This window comes from Xenopus tropicalis, chromosome 2 (assembly GCF_000004195.4).
Source record: "Xenopus tropicalis strain Nigerian chromosome 2, UCB_Xtro_10.0, whole genome shotgun sequence".
Lineage (NCBI taxonomy): Eukaryota > Metazoa > Chordata > Amphibia > Anura > Pipidae > Xenopus > Xenopus tropicalis.
Window position 1 is genome coordinate 169,194,895 of NC_030678.2, and position 23,794 is coordinate 169,218,688.

General features: G+C 46.8%; 1 protein-coding gene across 5 annotated transcripts in view; it reads right to left on the minus strand.

Annotated features, from left to right (window-relative positions):
- Positions 1-1,259: 1,259 nt before the first annotated feature.
- Positions 1,260-23,794, minus strand: part of tenm4 (teneurin transmembrane protein 4) — an 811,512-nt gene continuing 788,977 nt past the window's right edge. For 2 of the 5 annotated variants that reach the window (XM_031895585.1, XM_031895582.1), the window contains 6 exons: positions 16,622-16,794; positions 16,015-16,250; positions 14,812-15,108; positions 12,699-14,313; positions 9,718-9,860; positions 1,260-4,334 (listed from right to left, as the gene is read on the minus strand). In XM_031895585.1, coding sequence (XP_031751445.1) covers positions 3,576-4,334; positions 9,718-9,860; positions 12,699-14,313; positions 14,812-15,108; positions 16,015-16,250; positions 16,622-16,794 — 3,223 coding nt within the window. In that variant the 3' untranslated portion in view covers positions 1,260-3,575. 5 annotated transcript variants of the gene reach the window in all.

The window sequence follows — 23,794 nt, forward strand, 5'->3', positions numbered from 1 at the left end:
GCAGGAGGGCTGCCTGTGTGAGGAACTCCCAGAGGAGCTGGGGGTGCCACCTTGCCACTGCCAGGAAGCAGAGGGAGTTCTGACCAAACAGATGAGTGCTGGGAGGGCCCGACAAGGCTTAATGTGAAGCCTGAGTGTTCCAGAGTGTGGAAATAACCCTGGAAGGTGAGAACCCTGAAGAAGGGACATCTCAAAACCCTGAACTGGGTATGAACTATTGTCTTTATGTTTCTGTTGGGAAGAACTGGCCCTAAATAAACCTGAGTTTTGCCTGAAGACTTGGTGTCCCTGTCTCTATGCTCCAGATCCTCTGCATGCCTGCCTGCCTACCAATGCTAATTCCCCCAAAATTGCGTGTACAGGCATTCAGCATGTCACAATATGCTTCCCTGACCCTACTTATTTCTAACCATATGCTTATTTAATGAAACCCTCTTCTTATTTTTTGGTTCCTAAACCCAACTTATTTCTAACCATATGATTATTTGATGGTGCCTTCTTCTCATTTTATGGTTCCTAACTCATTTCTAATCAGATGGTTCTTTCAAGAAGCCCTCTTCTTAATATATATATGGTCCCTTGACCCAACTCATTTCTAACCATATGGTTCTTTGATGGTGCTCTCTTCCTTATTTTATGGTTCTCTGACCCAAATCATTTCTAACCATATGGTTCTTTGATGAAGCCCTCTTCTTAACTAATGGTCCCTTGGCCCTATTTATCCCTAACCATATGGTTCTTTAATGGTGCCCTCTTCTTAATTTATGGGTTATTGACCTAACTCATTTATAGCCATATGGTTATTTAATGAAACCTTTTTCTTAATATATATCCCTTTTCTTTTGATGAAGCTGTCTTCTTATTATATCGTTCTTTGACCCAACTCATTTCTAACCATATGGTTCTTTAGTGTTTCTCTTTTAATAGATGGCTCTTTGACCCTGCTCCATATCTTTCATTCTTTGATGATGACCCTTCCTTAATGCCTGTCAACTTGATTCTACTTGTGTCCTAACCTATTATTCATTAATGTGAATCTAATAATTGATGCTTCCTTGACCCTATTCATTTCTAACCATATGGTTCTTGGATGGTCCCACTTCTTAATGAACGGTCCCTTGACCCTATGTGTTTCCATGAGTCATGTACTCCTCACACCTCTGTTGTTGGTACCGGCCCATGGTTCTGATTGTCAGTATAACACTGTAACTATATATACTTACACTCTTACAAGCAAAACAACAATAAAAAGATTGCAATTTTGGATATTTTTTTTTTTAATTTTTATTTTCAATTTTTTTTTTTTTACAAAATATCTTTTTCTAATTCCTTCCATAAATGGGAGGGATATAACGATCTTTATTAGGGAACCGGGTCCCCCGTAACTATATCTACACCGGAATTTGTTCTGTGACGCGGCAAGTTACTTAGCATGATGCTCGGAATTGTGTGTAACCAAATACAGCTGCAGAACCATCATTTTGGGCTCCCACGAGGGCTTTCCTTCATCTGTCACCGATGATCGGCCAGGGCCAGTTTTAGAATAGGGGCCCAATTAAAAAAAAAAAAAAAGTTTAGCATCACAAGTTGAGCATCTTCAGACCAAAGCCCCAGTTCTTTGCCTTGTCTTTGTCCTTCTCTAAAGGTCCCTTAAGATCTGCTCGCTTGGCGATGTCTCCAAGCGAGCGGATCTTCTCCCGATATCCCCACCTATCGGTAGGCGATATTGGGAGAATCCAGGCCAATTCAATCGTTTGGCCCTGGGGCCAAATGATCGAATTATAAATGACAGGTACAGGCAAAGTCTGTCCATGGACCGCATCAACAAGCCGATGCGGTCCCCGATCTGATTAGATTTTTAGACCTGCCCGATCGAGACCTGGTCGATTTCAGGCCAGATATCGGTTGGGAAGTCCCGTCAGTAGTGTCCATACATGGGCCGATTAGCTGCCGTATAAGTCTAAGGGACCCATATCGGCAGCTAGAATCGGCCCGTGTATGGGGACCTTAAGCCTGGCCCTGTGATTAGGAATTAAACGTATGAGCTTCCTATACAGGATTTTCTTTCTCGGCTGAAATGCATTTATCTCCGCTCACCAATTTTTTCAATAAATTAAATAGATTAAAAAAAGAAGGATAAGGCTACTCAAACATGGAAATGGTGAATCAGAGACTGAACCATGAATGTTCTGGCACAATCTCCAGTCCCTACATTGCTACCACCTTTCAGGAGGATTAGGGTTGGAGTTTGTGGTCTTCAAGAGGAAAAAGTTGCTGCACGTCCAAGTGCTTTATGTGGACATTGATACAGTAAGTGGCTCATTGATACAGTAAGTGGCTCATTGACACAGGCCTTGTTGAGTACCCAAGTGCATTCAAGTTGTTGGATCAATGATTCGGGCCTGGCTGAACACCCCGAGTGCATGTTCAATCAGCGAGTGGTTCATTAGATTCAGGACTTGTAGATCTCCCAAGTGGAGTCCAACATGACCCAAGGGCAAGAACGATGCAATTAATTCCACAATTAATGAGGGGAGACAAAGGCTCAAGGGAAGCCAAATCTTTGAATCGTTGAACTCATGAGTAGGTGTGAAGCATTCTGTAAGATGTACACAGTACACATGACAACAGGTAAAGCGCTAATACACTGAACGTGAACCCAGTGAGTTCCTTCAGAAAAGGAAAGCATGTATTCGGATAAGGACACTGACAATGAATAAGAAACTATACAACAAAAACCCACAAGACGGCTTCGATTCGCAACCAAACCAGGCGGACGTTTATCTACTGGAGAACCCTTAGAGGTGGGTTCCGGGTCTACGTTCCTGATCCTAACAACATTCTGTGCACTAGGAGCCCAAAAAAAACACTTATTGTCCCACGTGAAAACGGAGAAGGTCCTGCTGTTCTCTAGAGGCACACAATTCGTATTGATACTCTGTTTTTGGAGACAGGCCTTGCCAGCCCCGTCACGTCTCGTCCGTAAAAGAACATGAGAAAACGAGTCAAGTCTCAAGTGTCATCCAAACCTGTTGGGAAATACTATCATTTGCAACACATTGGGACAGAGATTCATTCTGTCACATACTGCCGTTGAGACACAAAGGAAATGAGGATGAGCAGTTTTGGTTAAATCAAGGCAAATTTTCAGTTCTTTAGATTTTGTTCCCCCCCCCTCCTTCCTTTTTCAAGGTGAGTTGTTCCCTGCTCGAGAGTTGATGATGGAAATTATTAGAGACATCCATTTTGCAATTCACACTTGGTCATGTCGTGGTGACGCTGGGTGGGGGGGTTATTAAAAAAACAAGAGACGGTAAAATCTCACTGTGATCACGCTACGGCAAAAAAATCCCCCACTTCCTGTTCATTGCAAAACGCGTGAAGGCCAAATGTATAAAAGAAACCAAAGTGGGGGGCAGGAGGGGGGGATAAACATTGCGGGGTTAACAGTGCAACAGAATGGTCGCCTCCTCTTTTATGTCCGTTAGAAAAAAGGATTGGTTCCAACACAGTTCAGGTATGTGGCCACAACCGTAGCTGTCTTTGGCAAGAAGTCAACACCTCACCCCTCTCTGTCACCTTCTGCCCATCTCACTCTGTCTCATAAAATGGATGTTGTTGGCGCTGTCTGACAGTTCTGGATACTGCTCCACTGAAATAACAAAGTAGCCATCGTAGCCCTGCACGCGGCCCGTGTTTAGCAACTGCTGTTTCTCTCCTTCTGTCCATACACGTGTCCCCTCCTCCCCATCCCGCAGTCTTTGCTGCTCTCTCTGCCAGGCTTGGGTCACCGCCCTCTGCCTGGACAGTTCCAGCACACGGACCTTTTCCTCATCCAGCGTGGTGCCGTATCGTGTGTTTAGGCACAGCGTGCCGTACTGGAGCTGTATGTCCGTATAACGTCTAGTCCTTGCACCCAGAACGGTGTTGATTTGCGATACGGTTACGTTGACTCCGTTCTCCAAGGTTCTCCTCCCACCGGTGAGACCCAGTATGGAGAGGTCGTTCTCCGAAGGTCCCTGTTTGATGAAGTAATGAGTGTCGATGCCGTCGGTGGTGAAGTGTAAGTTCTCCAGATACTGGGCGTTGTTCAAAATGGCGGCAATCCTCCTTCCGTCCTCGTTGGCGACGCTTATGATGTCGGTGGTTACCCTCCCGTCTTTCATGGCAAACTTAACGCCCTTTCCAAAGATGGATCCGAGGGTGGCGAACTTCCTGTTCTCCGATTCCAAGTGACAGCCGGCAATGGTGGAGCTATAGATCTGACCGAATCGCTCCAAGGTGACGAATGCTTTCAGTTGTTTCTGCACCTCGCACTGCACTCCCAAAATAGACTGGAAAAAAACAGAGAAGGTGACATTTAGAATTCAATTAAAAGTACAAAACCTAATTAAATTACACCAGGGGTGTGAGAGCTGCCATTTCCCACTTAACACATTTTTTAGGGCTGTGTTTAATGGTGGGTGGGCCAGGTCTATACAAATATACAGTTCCCTATAATCTATATCTGGATCTTCTAGCACTGCTACAACAACATAAAGTTGTACAACTAATGGAGCCGCTCTGCTACTATAGGCACCATCTCTCCCTACTATACCTGCTATCCCACAGCCCCAGTCCCTTCCCAGAGGCTATTATCCCACTGCTACTATAGGCACGATCTCTCCCTACTATACCTGCTATCCCACAGCCCCAGTCCCTTCCCAGAGGCTATTATCCCCCCACTGTTACTATAGGCACCATCTCTCCCTACTATACCTGCTATCCCCCAGCCCCAGTCCCTTCCCAGAGGCTATTATCCCACTGCTACTATAGGCACCATCTCTCCCTACTATACCTGCTATCCCACAGCCCCAGTCCCTTCCCAGAGGCTATTATCCCCCCACTGCTACTATAGGCACCATCTCTCCCTAATATACCTGCTATCCCACAGCCCCAGTCCCTTCCCAGAGGCTATTATCCCCCACTGCTACTATAGGCACCATCTCTCCCTACTATACCTGCTATCCCACAGCCCCAGTCCCTTCCCAGAGGCTATTATCCCTCCACTGCTACTATAGGCACCATCTCTCCCTACTATACCTGCTATCCCACAGCCCCAGTCCCTTCCCAGAGGCTATTATCCCTCCACTGCTACTATAGGCACCATCTCTCCCTACTATACCTGCTATCCCACAATCCCAGTCCCTTCCCAGAGGCTATTATCCCCCCACTGCTACTATAGGCACCATCTCTCCCTACTATACCTGCTATCCCACAGCCCCAGTCCCTTCCCAGAGGCTATTATCCCCCCACTGCTACTATAGGCACCATCTCTCCCTACTATACCTGCTATCCCACAGCCCCAGTCCCTTCCCAGAGGCTATTATCCCCCCACTGCTACTATAGGCACCATCTCTCCCTACTATACCTGCTATCCCACAGCCCCAGTCCCTTCCCAGAGGCTATTATCCCCCCACTGCTACTATAGGCACCATCTCTCCCTACTATACCTGCTATCCCACAGCCCCAGTCCCTTCCCAGAGGCTATTATCCCACTGCTACTATAGGCACGATCTCTCCCTACTATACCTGCTATCCCACAGCCCCAGTCCCTTCCCAGAGGCTATTATCCCCCCACTGTTACTATAGGCACCATCTCTCCCTACTATACCTGCTATCCCCCAGCCCCAGTCCCTTCCCAGAGGCTATTATCCCACTGCTACTATAGGCACCATCTCTCCCTACTATACCTGCTATCCCACAGCCCCAGTCCCTTCCCAGAGGCTATTATCCCCCCACTGCTACTATAGGCACCATCTCTCCCTAATATACCTGCTATCCCACAGCCCCAGTCCCTTCCCAGAGGCTATTATCCCCCACTGCTACTATAGGCACCATCTCTCCCTACTATACCTGCTATCCCACAGCCCCAGTCCCTTCCCAGAGGCTATTATCCCTCCACTGCTACTATAGGCACCATCTCTCCCTACTATACCTGCTATCCCACAGCCCCAGTCCCTTCCCAGAGGCTATTATCCCCCCCACTGCTACTATAGGCACCATCTCTCCCTACTATACCTGCTATCCCACAGCCCCAGTCCCTTCCCAGAGGCTATTATCCCCCCACTGCTACTATAGGCACCATCTCTCCCTACTATACCTGCTATCCCACAGCCCCAGTCCCTTCCCAGAGGCTATTATCCCCCCACTGCTACTATAGGCACCATCTCTCCCTACTATACCTGCTATCCCACAGCCCCAGTCCCTTCCCAGAGGCTATTATCCCTCCACTGCTACTATAGGCACCATCTCTCCCTACTATACCTGCTATCCCACAATCCCAGTCCCTTCCCAGAGGCTATTATCCCCCCACTGCTACTATAGGCACCATCTCTCCCTACTATACCTGCTATCCCACAGCCCCAGTCCCTTCCCAGAGGCTATTATCCCCCCACTGCTACTATAGGCACCATCTCTCCCTACTATACCTGCTATCCCACAGCCCCAGTCCCTTCCCAGAGGCTATTATCCCCCCACTGCTACTATAGGCACCATCTCTCCCTACTATACCTGCTATCCCACAGCCCCAGTCCCTTCCCAGAGGCTATTATCCCCCCACTGTTACTATAGGCACCATCTCTCCCTACTATACCTGCTATCCCACAGCCCCAGTCCCTTCCCAGAGGCTATTATCCCCCCACTGCTACTATAGGCACCATCTCTCCCTACTATACCTGCTATCCCACAGCCCCAGTCCCTTCCCAGAGGCTATTATCCCACTGCTACTATAGGCACCATCTCTCCCTACTATACCTGCTATCCCACAGCCCCAGTCCCTTCCCAGAGGCTATTATCCCCCCACTGCTACTATAGGCACCATCTCTCCCTACTATACCTGCTATCCCACAGCCCCAGTCCCTTCCCAGAGGCTACTATAAGTAAAACACCAACTGCACAAATGAAGTTTTATAAAGTTTATGTTCCAGGGGAGGTAGGTGGATGCCCTCTCATCCTTTTCTCAATCATTTATTAGACATTCCCTTCGTGCCTATGAGGGGAGATGAGTTTGGGGTTACAGGTCATTACCAAGACGGCAGGAATCAGAACACAAATCGGTTGCACGGCCGGCAGCCTTTCCCTGCCCATTACAATGAGCCTGACCTTAAGAGACAGATCCGGAGTTTATTAATCGGGGCAGGTATCTCACCAACCCTCCCTTTATTGTCTCCTGAACTTACTAAAATATGGCTGACCTTTTCAGTGAGACGGCTGCTTGTTTATAGCAATGGAAATTCAGGCAGCGATGTTGGGATTGATTGCTCGCCGCTATGTTTGTTTGGAATGGAGATATTTAGGGGCTTGAGTTAGGGGACTGGGGGGCAGACAGACCTAGGGCCCCGTATCTCAGACCCTCTGGGGTCTTTAGATGAATAATATAAATACAATTGCCATGGAAAGCAGTATATTGCTGTTTGTATTCTCTGCACCGGTGGTTCTGACTCTTGAAATAAATGAAACTGGAAATAATTACATTGGGTTGTGTGTACTCGGAAGAAAGTGGTTACAATGTATTATTAATACTTTCCCTTTGTGCAGGAACAGCCTGTATGTTAGTGACAGTTTCCCCTTTGAGGGGATTACACTTCTGAACGGCCAGACAATCTGAGTCGCGCACATGTGGGTAAATGTCAGCCATGACTGATCCCCTCTATGAACCATGGAATTCTGCCGGCTCGGCCCTTTGATTTCGGGCGGAACATGCTTGGAATGAATATCAGCAGAGGAATATTCTGATCAAAAGCACCTTGGAGAGGTGACGGGCTTTCTGGAGAGGCAGATATCGGCCCCCGGCTCACAATTTCTATATTGTACATAGAGCAACGGAGAGCAGACCACCTTGTAAGCAGCTAAAAATCTACACTAATCTCACTTGTATGTATGTTTCAGATAGCTAGAATCTCAGCCATAAAGCAGGGCAGGACTGCTGCTTACAATGGGGGGGGGATCAGATAGGATCTGTGCCACTGTGACAGAATGCTCTGTTATACAGATACCTAGAATCTCAGCCATAAAGCAGGGCAGGACTGCTGCTTACAATGGGGGGATCAGATAGGATCTGTGCCACTGTGACAGAATGCTCTGTTATACAGATAGCTAGAATCTCAGCCATAAAGCAGGGCAGGACTGCTGCTTACAATGGGGGGATCAGATAGGATCTGTGCCACTGTGACAGAATGCTCTGTTATACAGATAGCTAGAATCTCAGCCATAAAGCAGGACAGGACTGCTGCTTACAATGGGGGGATCAGATAGGATCTGTGCCACTGTGACAGAATGCTCTGTTATACAGATAGCTAGAATCTCAGCCATAAAGCAGGGCAGGACTGCTGCTTACAATGGGGGGATCAGATAGGATCTGTGCCACTGTGACAGAATGCTCTGTTATACAGATAGCTAGAATCTCAGCCATAAAGCAGGACAGGACTGCTGCTTACAATGGGGGAATCAGATAGGATCTGTGCCACTGTGACAGAATGCTCTGTTATACAGATAGCTAGAATCTCAGCCATAAAGCAGGGCAGGACTGCTGCTTACAATGGGGGGATCAGATAGGATCTGTGCCACTGTGACAGAATGCTCTGTTATACAGATAGCTAGAATCTCAGCCATAAAGCAGGGCAGGACTGCTGCTTACAACAGAGGAACATTTGTTTATGAACAAGTGCATATCTATCAGTGTGTCCCAGGTTGGCTCCCCAGACTTTCCCCAGAGCCCCGTCTATGCCCCGTTGGTGCTACATAAGGCCCCCCCCCCTGTGGGTTCTGTAAATCTCACACCCCCGTGTCCCATGTCGGACAGAGGCAGAACCTCTTTGCACTTAGGCCAAAGTGCCGCTTTCTGCTAATTAAAGCTGCGCTGCCAGCTCTCCCCGGCTAATGCACCCGCAGCCATACATAATTGATTGCATGACAAATTAAGATGGAGTTTAGGTAAAACCACTTAGAAGTGTAAAATCCATTAGGTGTGAAACCTCACAGGCTCCCCCGGCCTCACTGGAACCCCCCGAGACCCCCTAACAAATATACACTACTTTACCACGAGGGTTATTTCCCCTTTATCCTCCCTTAACCACACACTGAATTGTACGACTCCCTACGCAAAACAGATGCCGTTACATTATGCAGCCGCCCCCTTCTGATTCGGAATCAGGTCACCTCTCCAGAGACGCGTTTTAAACGCCGTGTCACGGCTGCCACACTGATAGGGCTTTAATGTACACTCGCCAGACTGTGACGAACATGACAACTGCATGGGGCCCACGCGGCTGAAACCGCATTATCGTGTTTAACTGACAGCGGTGTATTCTTAATATCTCTCTACGACGGGCCCAGAGCAACTGCGCCACACGCGGGTCTCATCACGCAATTTGATCTGACACGGAAGTGACATTTATTAACATATTGCCTCATGTGTAAAACATAAATAATCCTGAAGTGAAGACAAGGGAAATGCTACATTGTTTCAAGAGTCAGAACCAGAGAACAGAAAGGGAGAAACCCTATAACTATATATTTCTCCCCTCCCTGTAATACAAGGATTGGATTTGCGGCTGAAGTTAATAGCAGTCTCGCTTGGGGACTCATTCGAGAGGCAGCGAAACGAGAATCTGCTTTCTATTTCCAGCCGGGGGCGAGAGCGCCGTCCCCACCGCCCCGGGGAATGCTGGGGATTACCTTGCTGTTGTCCCACTCTTGAGTCTTCATCTGGGTGTTGATGAGTTCGTAGGACGGCTCCATGGCGTCGATATCGGGCTTGGGGTAGCCGGGGATCACGTTGTGCAGCTGGAAGCCGAAAGTCAGCAGCCAACTGTTCACATCTGGGGGGGGTGAGAGGAGGGGGGGTTAGTACATACAGGCGCCTGGGTACCGGGGGGAATTCTCATACAGACACATAGGGAGAGTAGGAAAGGGATTTCCCATATGCATTAGGGCATACAGGCCGAGTCTCTGCACATAGCCCCCAGCCCCCATAAAACTATACCCCCCAAACAATGTAGGTCTCTATAATAATATATTGCATAAACAGCTCATATGTAAAACCCTGCTGCATCTAAATAAACCATTTTCATAGAAATATACTTTATTAGCAGTATGTGCCATTGGGTAATCCTAAATAGGAAACTGCCATTTTAAGTACTAAGCCCCCTGGGATCATAGGATTCACAGTGCATACAAACAAGCCAAGGCATACATACATGCTAGGCCCCATCAGCCAATGAATGGGCAGAGTTCTGCCTGTTACTCCCACACTACTTCCTGTTACAGTTAGAGCTGCATCACTTCCTGTCAGCTGATCTCTGAGGGAGCACACAGCCCATCACTAAATGGCGGCTCAAGGGAAAGGATGTAAAAGGGCAATATTTACTGATATATATATATTCCAGTTTGGGGAGATTCTTTAATAGGCCACTTAATATGATATAAACTGTCTGTTGGTTACGTATTCATTCTGGGGGTATAGTTTCCCTTTAACTTTGTGACCAATAGTTCTCTAGGCCCCACCATGTCCATTAAATCCTGTACCTGACTGGACACAGTGCAGTAATTCTGAAAGCTGTTGTGGGGCTCCAAGGGCCCCTTGTAACCGATGGCAACTGGCCTTGCCCTTTATAGAGTGATTTACCCTCAGTGCTTGATGTTCTGAATGGGAAAATATTCCCCACAGTGTGCACGAAGGACTCTTCAGGTGCCCATCTAGGGGGAAATATTAGCTGCAAACATGGCCCCTCTAGACCCAGTCTACTGGCTTGTGTATGGGTTCTTAACAATGACCACCCCAGGTGTCCCAAATCGGATTAAACCAAGTGAGTGCACAAAAGGGGCCACAGATCCAAACTTCCCAAATGAGTAGATGTTGCAGTGTATCATTCTATCTTTCCAACTGAGTGAGGGCCGCCATATTGCTTCCTCTATAGCTTGCACTAACAAGGACATTAACATGGTACATTAGCTACTGTATATGGGTTAGTTGCAATAATCACTGTGGCAGCTCCCACTGTGTGGTATAAGCTATACTCTCTATGTAAAAGGGAAGGTCCATTTTGCCTTTAGGCTTTCAGAGACCCACTTGTGGCTAATCCCTAATCAAGGTTAGTAGTATTTATATAGAGCTTTAGCTATGACCAAAGGCCTAATTCTCTATATTCAGTGTAAGAGCAAAGGGCTGTACATCGGCATTCAGCGCTCAGCACTTGTATGAGATGAGGCCATGAATCAGTCTGCCGACAGCCGGCTGCTCTGGGGTAACAGAAGGACCAGCCTGTGCAGACAGCAATGCCAGCCCCCCCCCCCAAAAAAATGATCTTTAACAACAAAGTCGATGACTATTTTCCCCCGGGAATCTTAGTAAAGGAAAAAGCGCAAGTGCGGAAGGTTCTGATTGACGGAGCTGAACATTGGAATCTACACACTGGGAGCCAATGGGAGAATAATTAACCAGATGTGAGCGCTTCTTAAGAGAAGCATCTGCCCAACCCACGGACAGTTAATCATGGCGTTAAACGCGGCGTGTAGCGCAGTCCTCTGGACTTTCCGTCCGTCTGTTGTTGGGCTAATGATACACATTCATAGTCAATCACTCTATGTTATGGCTTTCAACAAATAAACCCTAGGGCCACAACCCCTAACCTTGTAATACTGACCCCCCTTTGCCTTGATTCTCCACGCTATCCCCCAGTGCTGGCTATTCAAAATGAAGAAATAATTTCTGAGGGGAGTTTCTCAACTTTCCTTCTGCATACAAACGCTGGTTTCTGTGGCCCTAATGAATGGGGGCCTTTTGCCCTGCTTGACCCCCCACCTTAAGAAAGCTCTGATATTGCCTCACTAGGGGGTTAAGGTGGCCACACACACAAATTCATATTATAATCATTATTTATATAGAGCCAATTAGATTAAGAAAAGTGCATTGTGATTGGTTAATTTGAAGGCCACAATTTTGAGCACTTTGGTCAGTCAAGCTTTGGGTTGATCACTGGCTAAAGGTTCCCAAACACGGGCCGATTGTAGCTGCCGATATGGGTCACTGGACCGATTCAGCAGTTTATCGGCCCATGTAGGGGCAGTAACGAGGGGCATGCCCGACCAATATCTGGCCTGAAATTGGCCAGATATCGATCGGGCAGGTTAAAAGATTTAGTCACCATTATAATTCGCCAAACGATAGAATTAGCCTACATTTTCCCCGATATCGCCCAATCGTAGGTGGGGATATCGGGAGAAGATCCGCTCGTTTGGCGACCTCACCAAGCAAACGGATCTTCACGTGTATGGGCACCTTTAGACAGAGAAGCAGGTTGACCGATGATGTCTACATCATGTGACTGTTTCAGAACAAAAACAATCAATCAGAGGGTTGTCTGGCTTATTTGTTTTAAGCCACTGCTGAGGCCCAATGCTTATAAAGGCACTATTGTATTTGTCCTTCAGCCATGGTACCATAAATATGTAGGATATCAGGAGTTTCTATCTGATTGTAGTATGAGCAGGAGTATCTAGTAGAGCAAACAGACATTCTACCCAAATCTGTTTTTAACTGGCCTCTGTTTGTACATTAGATCATGGTGCTGGCTTTTGTAGCCCCTTACTGACACTACCCTATGTAACAGTGACTGTTATTAACCATAGACCCCAGTGCAAAAGCTTTATTTCCTTACCTGTCATGTAACATTTGGTGTCCTGAGCATTGCTAACTGGATTGTTGTTCTTGAACATGTAGAGGTTGAACGGCATTACGTTGGTGGTACTCAAGCGCTTCCATATGTCATGGTCTGGACTTGTCCATCGCCCAGCTAAGACATCATATTCCCGCCGGCCCATATGGATAAGTTTAGTGAGAGGATCGTAAAGGCCACCATGGTAACCAATAATGATCTGGAATCCAGGATTGGAGTCAAGGTAGATCTCACCATAGGCTGTGTACAGAATCTGCTTGATCATTAGCCCCGTTCCGCTGAAGACGGCCAGCGGTGTCCCAATGTTGTCACATGCAATGTAGAACTCATCCCCGCTGCTCAGCTCCATGGCGAACAGGTGCCCCTGAAGGTCGTAATAAAGGGAAGCAATCTCGGAACTGGAATGGTTGTAGAAGTGGGTAACCCGGGTTGGGTTTGCAAGATCTGCATAGAAGAACTGTAGGTGGTGTCCCAAGTTGGTTTTCCTGGAGACTCTCCTTCCAAGCCCATCATAGCGGTATCTCACACTCCAGCCCGCAGCCTTGTTGTACGCTTTAACGAGAAGACCAGCAGAACTGTACTCGAACACGTCCCCACCTCTCTGTCTCAAAAATCCATCTTCGTCCATCCTGTACTGAACATCCCCCAGTCTTGTGATCCTATCTCTCAGGTCGTATCTGAGCGGTGTGAGACGAGCGCTATTTCCGGGGCTCAGTAGATGCAAATTCCCATTGAGATCGTAGCTGTAACGCCATAGTGGCTTATCGTTTATGGACACAGTTTGTAGCTGCCCGTCGGAATCATACTCGTAAGAGTATCTGGTAGTATTTGCATAGGGACCTACTTTCAGCTCTTTCTTCACGACTCTGCCCATATTATCGTACTGCACAGTCATCCAATACATAAGGGATCTGAAGATCTCATACTGCACCTCCTTGACTCTTCCATAGGTGTCGAAGTGTTTCGTATGGGTCATAACGGCTGTGGTGATGATTTGGTTAATATCATAATAGATCACTCCAAATTTACCAAACTGCTCCGTTTTGCCGGAGACGTCATCATACCTGTACAGGTCGATGGGCAGCGGAGTCTCGTTGATGACGGCCTGCATGCTGGTGACCCTGAAACTGTTATCATAGTTGTAGTCGAATCGGGCATTTACCATGCCTTCCTCCGTGAAGCGAAATATCTGCCTATCAATCAGAGGTCCTATTTGCCTGTATCTTATAATGCAAGTAAACCCCTCATTCTGCAGGTTGATAGCCTTCAGCATGCCGGCAGTCTCGTCGTAAGAGAAAGCGATTCTGGTGGTGTCATACAAGATCTCTGCAAGTTTGGACAGCTTTCCATATTTGTATATGATACGTCTCCCCGTGCCCATGTGGAGGGTTTGCAGGAGCTGCCCTTCCTCTGAGAAGTCCTGGATGACAGAGGCATTTCCCTCATGGGGCCGGTAGATATTTCTGTAGTATCCAATAGAGCGGACGGTCTCCATGGTCTGTCTTGCAACATTGGGCATTGTGACTGAAGATAAGCGATCGTTCTTGTCAAACTCGAATATGTACTGTCTCTGGCTATGCAGGAGCAACACCATGGACTGGAGAGAAAGGAGAAGACTTTGGGTCAGCAGTGAATGGATAACAACCAGCCGGTGGAGCAATACTTTTACAAAAACATAGTTTAAAAGAGGTTTTTTGTTTAGACCTGGTGTGGCCCTACAACAACTTATTCTATAACTATGAAGATTTTCATTCATCCAGGTCATGGTATATCTAGTATAAATACATCTAAAGCAACTGGACTTGTTATATAATCATTGAAGACATTTCACTACTCATCCGAGCAGCTTCTTCAGTTCAACTGACTGGTATGGGAAGTCCTCAGCATATGTACTCTTCCACTAATCCAATCACAATGGCACTTTGTAACTTCCCATACCAGTCAGTTGAACTGAAGAAGCTGCTCGGATGAGTAGTGAAACGTCTCCAGTGATTACTTAACAATTCCAGTTGCTTTAGATTTATTTATACTAGATAACTTATTCTATAGGAGTCTATGTACAGTCTTTGTAACATTCATTCAACATGTTGCTTACCTTCTCTAGATAAGTGTAGCCCCATGTCTTGCCATCAGCGAATGTCCGCGATATGATCCTTCCAGTTTGATCATATTCCATTCTCTCGGACATTGTCCCCCTTTGAATCCCCGCTACATGTCCCCCTGGCGAGTAGGTAACATTGACTCCATTTAGCCTGCTGCTCGGGGACCAAAGGCTTGGCCTACCCGCTTGGTCATACAGGATTCTCAGGGTAAACTTGCGGTGATCGTCATAAATCTTTTCCGTTCTTGTAACTCGGTCGAAATCAAGAGAGAGCAAGTTCCTGTTGTGCACCTATTGGAACATATATATATAAATGAATAACTGGCAGAGAATAGAAAGGGACAGACAAGCACTGCTTTCAATAGTAGTGATGGGCGAAATGTTTCGCCAGGCATGGATTTGTCGTCCAAAAATTGTCGCCGGCGTCAAAAAAGAATAGTCGCGGGCGAAAAAATAATAGCCGTGTGACAAAATAATAGCCGCGTGACAAAATAATAGCCGCGTGACAAAACAATAGCCGCGGGCGACGAAACAATAGCCGCGCGACAAAATAATAGCCGCGGGCGACAAAACAATAGCCGCGCGACAAAATAATAGCTGTGGGCGACAAAATAATAGCCGTGCGACAAAATAATAGCCACGGGCAATGAAACAATAGCTGCGCGACAAAATAATAGCCGTGGGCGACAAAATAATAGCCGCGCGACAAAATAATAGCCATGGGCGACGAAACAATAGCCGCGCGACAAAATAATAGCCGCGTGACAAAATAATAGCCGCAGGCGACGAAACAATAGCCGTGCAACAATTTTTTTTGTTGCACAACATTTTCGCCGTTTCGCAAATTTTTTGCAGTTTCGCGGATCTTTTGAAAGATTCGCAAGTTTTTCGGCAAAGTGAAACGGAACACATTCGCTCATCACTATTCAATAGCAATTACTTATACAATTAAACATTGAAAAATAGTAAAGAATGTTGACTACGATTATTCAAAATTGTATTTTTGGGTTGCCATGACCTTTATATTAAATCCCAGGGGTAAAAATGATAACATGGCTGGAGAAGCCAGACTGTTGCCCTGTCCTGATATTTTACAGGGTACCAAGTGCAAACTATGTGCGATTGTACATATGGCACAAAGTTGATTGAGGAGGGGTTTCATAGTGGGTAGGTGAATGTAATCTTTATAGGATTTACCCTCAGCCTTCGCCCAAACACAGTGACTTGTCCCCTCGCTTGCTCCTTCCGTTGCCTCCACTCTACCAAGTTCAGTCCATTGTCTATGGGCAGCGTGACGTTCCTTTTGCCAACCGTGGGGTTCACCGTCCCAGCCAATAGATGAGGCTCAGTCTGCAAGGCCACTTCCATGCCATTAGCCAAAATAAGCCTGAGAGAGCCATCGGCACCTATGTAATAGCTGTTTCGTACTTGGTCTGCAAAAGGAAACATGTTTGTCAGACATTTGTCAGTGTTACAGTACAGCAGAGCAATGCAAGACTCATAAAATGGGGTCTCGGCGGTGCCATTTGCACACACCAGGCTGCTAGGAGCGGCAGGATTGTTGCATCTCTAACATGAAGTCTATAAAATAGAGTTTAAGCGGTCACCGAGGACCCTGCCAGAGGTTTCCCATAAAAAGAGAAGACAGCTCATCAGGATTAGAGATGACTTGGGGGGGGGGGCAATGCAAGGAGGGGTCCCTTCCCTGGCACCCATGAGAGCAGCAGTGTGGGAAAGATCACTAAGGCACCATGTATATACAGTCACGTCCGTAGGGCGTAGGGATAAAAGCAAAGCTGCTCACCTTGTAGCAGAGTGTAAAAGGCCCCCGAGGCGGACAGATTGGTCGTAATGGTGACATCTTCCTTATTGGACGTCTCCATCTGGACATGCACCGAACTGTCCGTGTCGCCGCGGAAACTGCTGACTTGACCCGTTGGGAAGGTAACGTTGGTGAGACGCCCAAAGGTGTCATATCTGGAAAAGGAGCAGAGAAGGTGCATGAGGTGTGAGGGTTTACATAGGTCCATCAGCTAGAACTCCCAGAATGCTCAACCTGCCAAAATGCCCAAAAAGAGGGATTTTGTGATTGTCCTGGGTCTACAAAGTGGACACCAAAGTGGAGAAGCTCCCAAATGCAATGACTGTTGGCCACTACTCTACCAGCAGAGGAGAATACGCCTTGGGGCTCATCTATGAACACTGGGCAAATTTGCACATGGGCAGTAACCCATAGCAACCAATCAGTATTTCTCTTTTTCCAGCCAGCTGCATGTAGAAAAATGAATTCAGCAATTTGATTGGTTGCCATAGGTTACTGCCCATGTGCAAACTTGCCCAGTGTTGATAAATGACCCCCCTTGTGTGCCATGACCTTATGGTAGACTTGTGCAATGGCTGACCTCTATTAAATCTATTAAATCTCCGGCGCTATCTAGAACCTTATACACATTTCATAGCCCCACACAGGATTGTAGAGACCCCCATAACAATGCAATACAACGTGCAGAACCTTTATAAACATTTAATCACATGTGTTGTTAAAAAATACATGGTTTCTATAGGGCGGGAAAGGCGAATGTGGACATTTTTATGTGTCTCTGTGCCTTCGGGTCCTGAGGAATTTTTTTTAAAAGGAATCTGTGTAACTTAAAAGATTGAAAACTATTGATTTAATAGTATTTCGCCTCAAACTTCAAGGCGGCAATGAATGCTTCACCTGAATGTGAATTACGAGCTATGAAAAAAATATATATTGGCGAGTACAATTTACGGCTGGTTCCCTGGGAGTGATATAATACGATAAGCATTTGTTCCGAAAAAATACATTTCTTCTGTTCCTTGGGTTCAAATTAAGCCCTTTTATATCCTATCGTTTCTGTTCTGCCTGTTCCACACTGGCCCACACCCCCTCATACACACTGGCCCACACCCCCTCATACACACTGGCCCACACCCCCTCATACACACTGGCCCACACCCCTCATACACTGCCACACCCCCTACACACTGGCCCACACCCCTCATACACACTGGCCCACACCCCTCATACACACTGGCCCACACCCCCTCATACACACTGGCCCACACCCCCTCATACACACTGGCCCACACCCCCTCATACACACTGGCCCACACCCCCTCATACACACTGGCCCACACCCCCTCATACACACTGGCCCCACCCCTCAAACACACTGGCCCACCCCCTCATAACACACTGGCCCACACCCCCTCATACACACTGGCCCACACCCCCTCATACACACTGGCCACACCCCCTCATACACACTGGCCCACACCCCCTCATACACCACTGGCCCACACCCCCTGCATACACACTGGCCCACACCCCCTCATACACACTGGCCCACACCCCTCATACACACTGGCCCACACCCCCTCATACACAACTTGGCCCACACCCCCTCATACACACTGGCCCACCACCCCCTCATACACACTGGCCCACACCCCTCATACACACTGGCCCACACCCCTCATACACACGGCCCACACCCCCTCATACACACTGGCCCACACCCCCTCATACACACTGGCCCACACCCCCTCATACACACTGGCCCACACCCCCTCATACACACTGGCCCACACCCCTCAATACACACTGGCCACCCCCCCTGGCCCACTTCCCTCATACACACTGGCCCACACCCCTCATACACACTGGCCCACTTCCCTCATACACACTGGCCCACACCCCCTCATACACACTGGCCCACACCCCTCATACACACTGGCCCACACCCCTCATACACACTGGCCCACTTCCCTCATACACACTGGCCCACACCCCTCATACACACTGGCCCACACCCCTCATACACACTGGCCCACTTCCCTCATACACACTGGCCCACACCCCTCATACACACTGGCCCACACCCCTCATACACACTGGCCCACTTCCCTCATACACACTGGCCCACACCCCCTCATACACACTGGCCCACACCCCCTCATACACACTGGCCCACACCCCTCATACACACTGGCCCACACCCCCTCATACACACTGGCCCACACCCCCTCATACACACTGGCCCACTTCCCTCATACACACTGGCCCACACCCCCTCATACACACTGGCCCACACCCCCTCATACACACTGGCCCAACACCCCCCTCATACACACTGGCCCACACCCCCTCATACACACTGGCCCACACCCCCTCATACACACTGGCCCACACCCCCTCATACACACTGGCCCACACCCCCTCATACACACTGGCCCACACCCCCTCATACACACTGGCCCACACCCCCTCATACACACTGGCCCACACCCCCTCATACACACTGGCCCACACCCCCTCATACACACTGGCCCACATCCCTCATGAACACTGGCCCCAGGGGTTATCCTCCGCCCCTAGCTGCCCCGTAGGTGGGCTTTGTAATGCCTCATGAACACTGGCCCACCCCCAAAAATGTCTTTTTTTCATCATGACATATGTAAAAGTAATAATATTTGACGTCCAGTTAAACATACAGTACACCTATCCAACCCCTCTTAGGCACAGTGTAATGCAACCCCTCCCCCTCAAGCTGTTCTATTGAGAAGTGATGGATTCTGGGACTTGAAGACCCTCAGAAAAATGTTAATTAAAGGACAGATGTCAAACCCAAAGTAACTTAAAAATTACATTATTTGATAAAATCCATTCCTCACAGACACTATGCCGCGCTACTCAAACACGCACGCTAATTAAATTGTATTAACTCTGCGAAATGATATGATGATATAAAAGGAAAATAATAGAAACAAGCCCCTATAATTAAAAATAGAGACTTCAAACCATTATGGTTAGTGAGTGAATATGCGCGTGGCCATTAGATCCTCAGACAAAAGCCAGAAGATGTTTGACTGCTCCCATAATATCAAATCCAGCCATGTGTAAACTCCGAGCTGGGAAATGAGACTCTAACCTTTATATGACATTGAGCTTTGCTTTGAAAAGAGGTTGGAAGGGTAAAAAAATAAATAAAATGGAAATCTTCTCTTTGATAAGAAATCCAATCGCTCCTTCAGAAGGTAAGGGTATCCTCGATTGGCCACCGGTGGGTTCATCTAGTTATGCAAGTCTATAAAAGGACATTCCAGATGAAGAGATTCCCAGACATGGAGGGCTCTGTTTATCCTTCAAAGCCTTAGTTGCCCAACACAGCAAGGAACACCATCTTTGAATTGGTTTCTAGCTGCATGGTTCCACCAAAAGTCTTCACTTGGGGCTTTCCATTGAAAATGCCCTTTCGTATATGGGGGTTTTTCTTGAACATAAAATTAGGCACCTGAAGTGCTTAACATGGCCTCCGTGAAGGTTCTACACATACAGTTGTGCAACCAGCTAGCTTTGTGATCTTCAGAACTTTTTGGTCCAAACAAAACACGTCTTTGTGGACCAATGCTTGGCCGGTGATGGCCTTAAATGTAATGAGCTTACACTTATATATGAATATTCTGATATCACTGTATACCTTCTATAGCTCCAAGAACATCTAGGCCAACACATTTGTGTTAAGGTCCCCATACACAGGCCAATTCTTTCTGCCGATATGGGTCCCTTGGACTGATTTGGCAGCTAATCGGCCTGTGTAGGGGCACTATCGATGGGCCTGCCCGACCGATATCTGGCCTGAAATCGGCCAGATATCGATCGGGCAGGTTAAAAAATCTAGTCGGATCGGGGACCGCATCGGCTCGTTGATGCGGTCCCTGGACCGACTTTGCCTATACCCGTTGTTATAATTTGATCATTTGGCCCCAAGGATAAACAATCGAATGAAACGATCGAATTAGCCTGAATTCTCCCGATATCGCCCACCCATACATGGGCCGACTGTAGCTGCTGATATGGGTCCCTTGGACCGATTTGGCAGCTTATTGGCCCATGTAGGGGCAGAAATGACGGCCATACCCGACCGATATCTTGTCTGAAATTGGCCAGATATCGATCGGGTAGGTTAAAAGATTCAGTTGGATCAGGGACCGCATTGGCTCGTTGAAGCGGTCCCCAAACCGACTGCCCCATTGCCGCCAATATAATTCGATCATTTGGCCCCAGGGCCAAACAATTAAATTAGCCTACATGTTCCCCGATATCGCCTATTCGTAGGTGGGGATATTGGGAGAAGATCCGCTCACTTGGCGACCTCGCCAAACGAGTGGATCTTAACGTGTATGGCCACCTTAAGGGACCCATATCAGCAGCTACAATCGGCCCGTGTATGGCCGCCTTTAGTGGAAGTATCCTTCACCCTTTGGAAGCCAATCTACCCTAGATGTGCGGCTATAGACCTTTTTGAACTTCAACCCCTTTTCACAATCTTCAAGGATAAATGGAAAGAAGAGCTTAACTTGATTTATGGCCCCATTTACTCGGAGTTGATGGAGGCCTGTTAATATGCAGTTGATGCTGATTGCAAGGTAAGGAGATTTTTATGATACTGGTTATAGATTAGAAGTGCATTAAGACCTAGATTGAGCAAGCTTCATTAAGTTTGAGTTAATATCACTAATGTAAAACAAATGAGCAATTTAGTGTGAAAATGGAAATGACATCATCCAGTGCACGCCGTGTTTGTTTGGCTAAAGGTCGTTAGCAACAGAAATGCAGCATAGTGCACAATCCACACAAGTGCATGGGGTGCAAATTAGCCTTGCTTCCTACTAGCAATGGGGCTTCTGGGAGGCAGCCGAATGCGATAAGGTCCAGCCCAAAGGTAATGAAAGATTTAACACTGAAAGCTACACATCTTTCTTAAATCAGAATGCTGCAAACAAAATAAGGAGCTTCAATTATTAATCTAAGGGACTTGCCCAGCAAGAAGCCTTCTGTAGATTTGACGCTGTGCTTTGAATACTTTGTGTTGGTTGACAAAATCTGACTGTAGGTCTCTGTTTTGGGGACACTAGTATAGACACTGATCCCCAACCAGTGGCTCAGGGGCAACATGTTGCTCACCAACCCCTTGGGTGTTGCTCCCAGTGCCCCCAAACCAGGGAGTTATTTTTGAATTCCTGACTTGGGGGCAAGTTTTGGTTGAATAAAAACAAGATTTCCTACCAAATAAAGCCCCTGTAAGCTGATAGGGTGCATAGAGGCCCCTAATAGCCAATCACAGCCCTTATTTGGCTCCTCCATGAACGTTTATGGTGCTTGTGTTGCTCCCCAAGTCTTTTTATATTTGACTGTGGCTCACGAGTAAGAAAGGTTGGGGACCCCTGCTGTGGACACTGGACTAAGGGTGGAATGCATCAGCCTAAAATATATCCAGTGATACCTGGCCAAGAAAATGGATAAGAAGTAGAGATGAGCGAATCTGTCCCGTTTTGCTTCGCCACAAAGTTCGGCAGAAAATTCACGCAACTGCAAAAATGTTGCTCATCAAAAAATTGTCGCATTTTTTTATGCGGCAACAAATTTTTTTACACGGGCGACAATTTTTTGATGCAGGCTGAAATTTTCCACACCACCGAAACAATCTGCCAATGGCGAAAAACAGAAATTTGCCCCATATCCATGCCTGAATAATTATTTCGCCCATCACTAATAAGAAGCTTTAGTCTCCAAAAAAAAAAATCAAAGCCAAAATTTAACAAATCAAACAAACATTTCTCAAAAGTATTAAAAATACCTGTTTCCCCTTTTTTCACATTCATAAGAATCATTTCATAAAAATGGCCCTTATTACAGTAGTTTTCCAGCACTTTTAAACATATTTTTCCCTATTTACTTAAGCAAAATTTGGTGCAGATACACTGTATTAAAGGTCCCCATACACGGGCCGATTGTAGCTGCCGATATGGGCCCCTTAGACTGATTCGGCAGCTTATCGGCCCGTGTAGGGGCAGGAACAAGGGGCCTGTCCGACCGATATCTGGCCTGAAATTGGCCAGATATCGATCGGGCAGGTTAAAAGATTTAGTCGGATCGGGGACCTCATCGGCTCGTTGATGCGGTCCCCAAACCGATTGCCCCATTGCCGCCATTATAATTCGATCGTTTGGCCCCAGGGCCTACATGTTCCCCGATATCGCCCACCCGTAAGTGGGGATATCGGGAGAAGATCCGCTCGCTTGGCGACCTCACCAAGCAAGCAGATCTTAACGTGTATGGCCACCTTAAGTGCAGACTTATTTCCCCTGGATCAGTATCTACTACAAATGGTGCTCATCCTGTAGTGCACAGTTTGGGGAAGATATAGAGATAAAGTTAAGGTTCTTCCCCAGGTTGATATCTACTACAAATGTTTTTTTTCAATGGCCCAATTTTTTTCACTTTCTTAAAAAGTTGACTCCTCCCCCATGATGTTGCTACTGAAATTAGGCTATGGTTGAGAACGAACTCTCTAATAATAAGACAAAAAAAGGCACGTTTTACGAGTTAATAACCTGGTAAAAAAAGGTTGAAATATATCCAATATTTTTGACAAATCTGTTAGAGTTAACTCCATACAGATACATTACAAGGCCTATGTTAGTATTGAAGTAAAAATAAAATCTGGTTTTGGTTTTCTCTGTGCTGCCTTCATCATGAATACATTGGGAATATTTCTCTCTCCTTCCTTTCATGTAGCTAAATAATCCCCATCTCCCAATCGGTTCCCCCCTCCCTCTATGTTAAAGCTAAATCACAGTGTAAGATCTAACCTCGCAATCTAATTTCTCTGCTCAGCGCCATTCATCAATTGTCATCATAATGGAAATAGTCACAGATGGAAAGATCTGACCCTGCCTATTTGCAGCCAATTTAATATAGCCAGAATTACATTTGTATCCGCAACCCCATTTGAAGGTGGTCAGTAATTTACGTCTTCATGTTTAAAAAAAAAAACTAAAAAGATATTCTTTCTCGACAACAGATAAAAATGTTCCCTGGTAAGTTTCATTTCTGGTCAAGGGCTTGGGAAAAATTGGCATTTAAGAAAATATGAAGATACAGGTATAG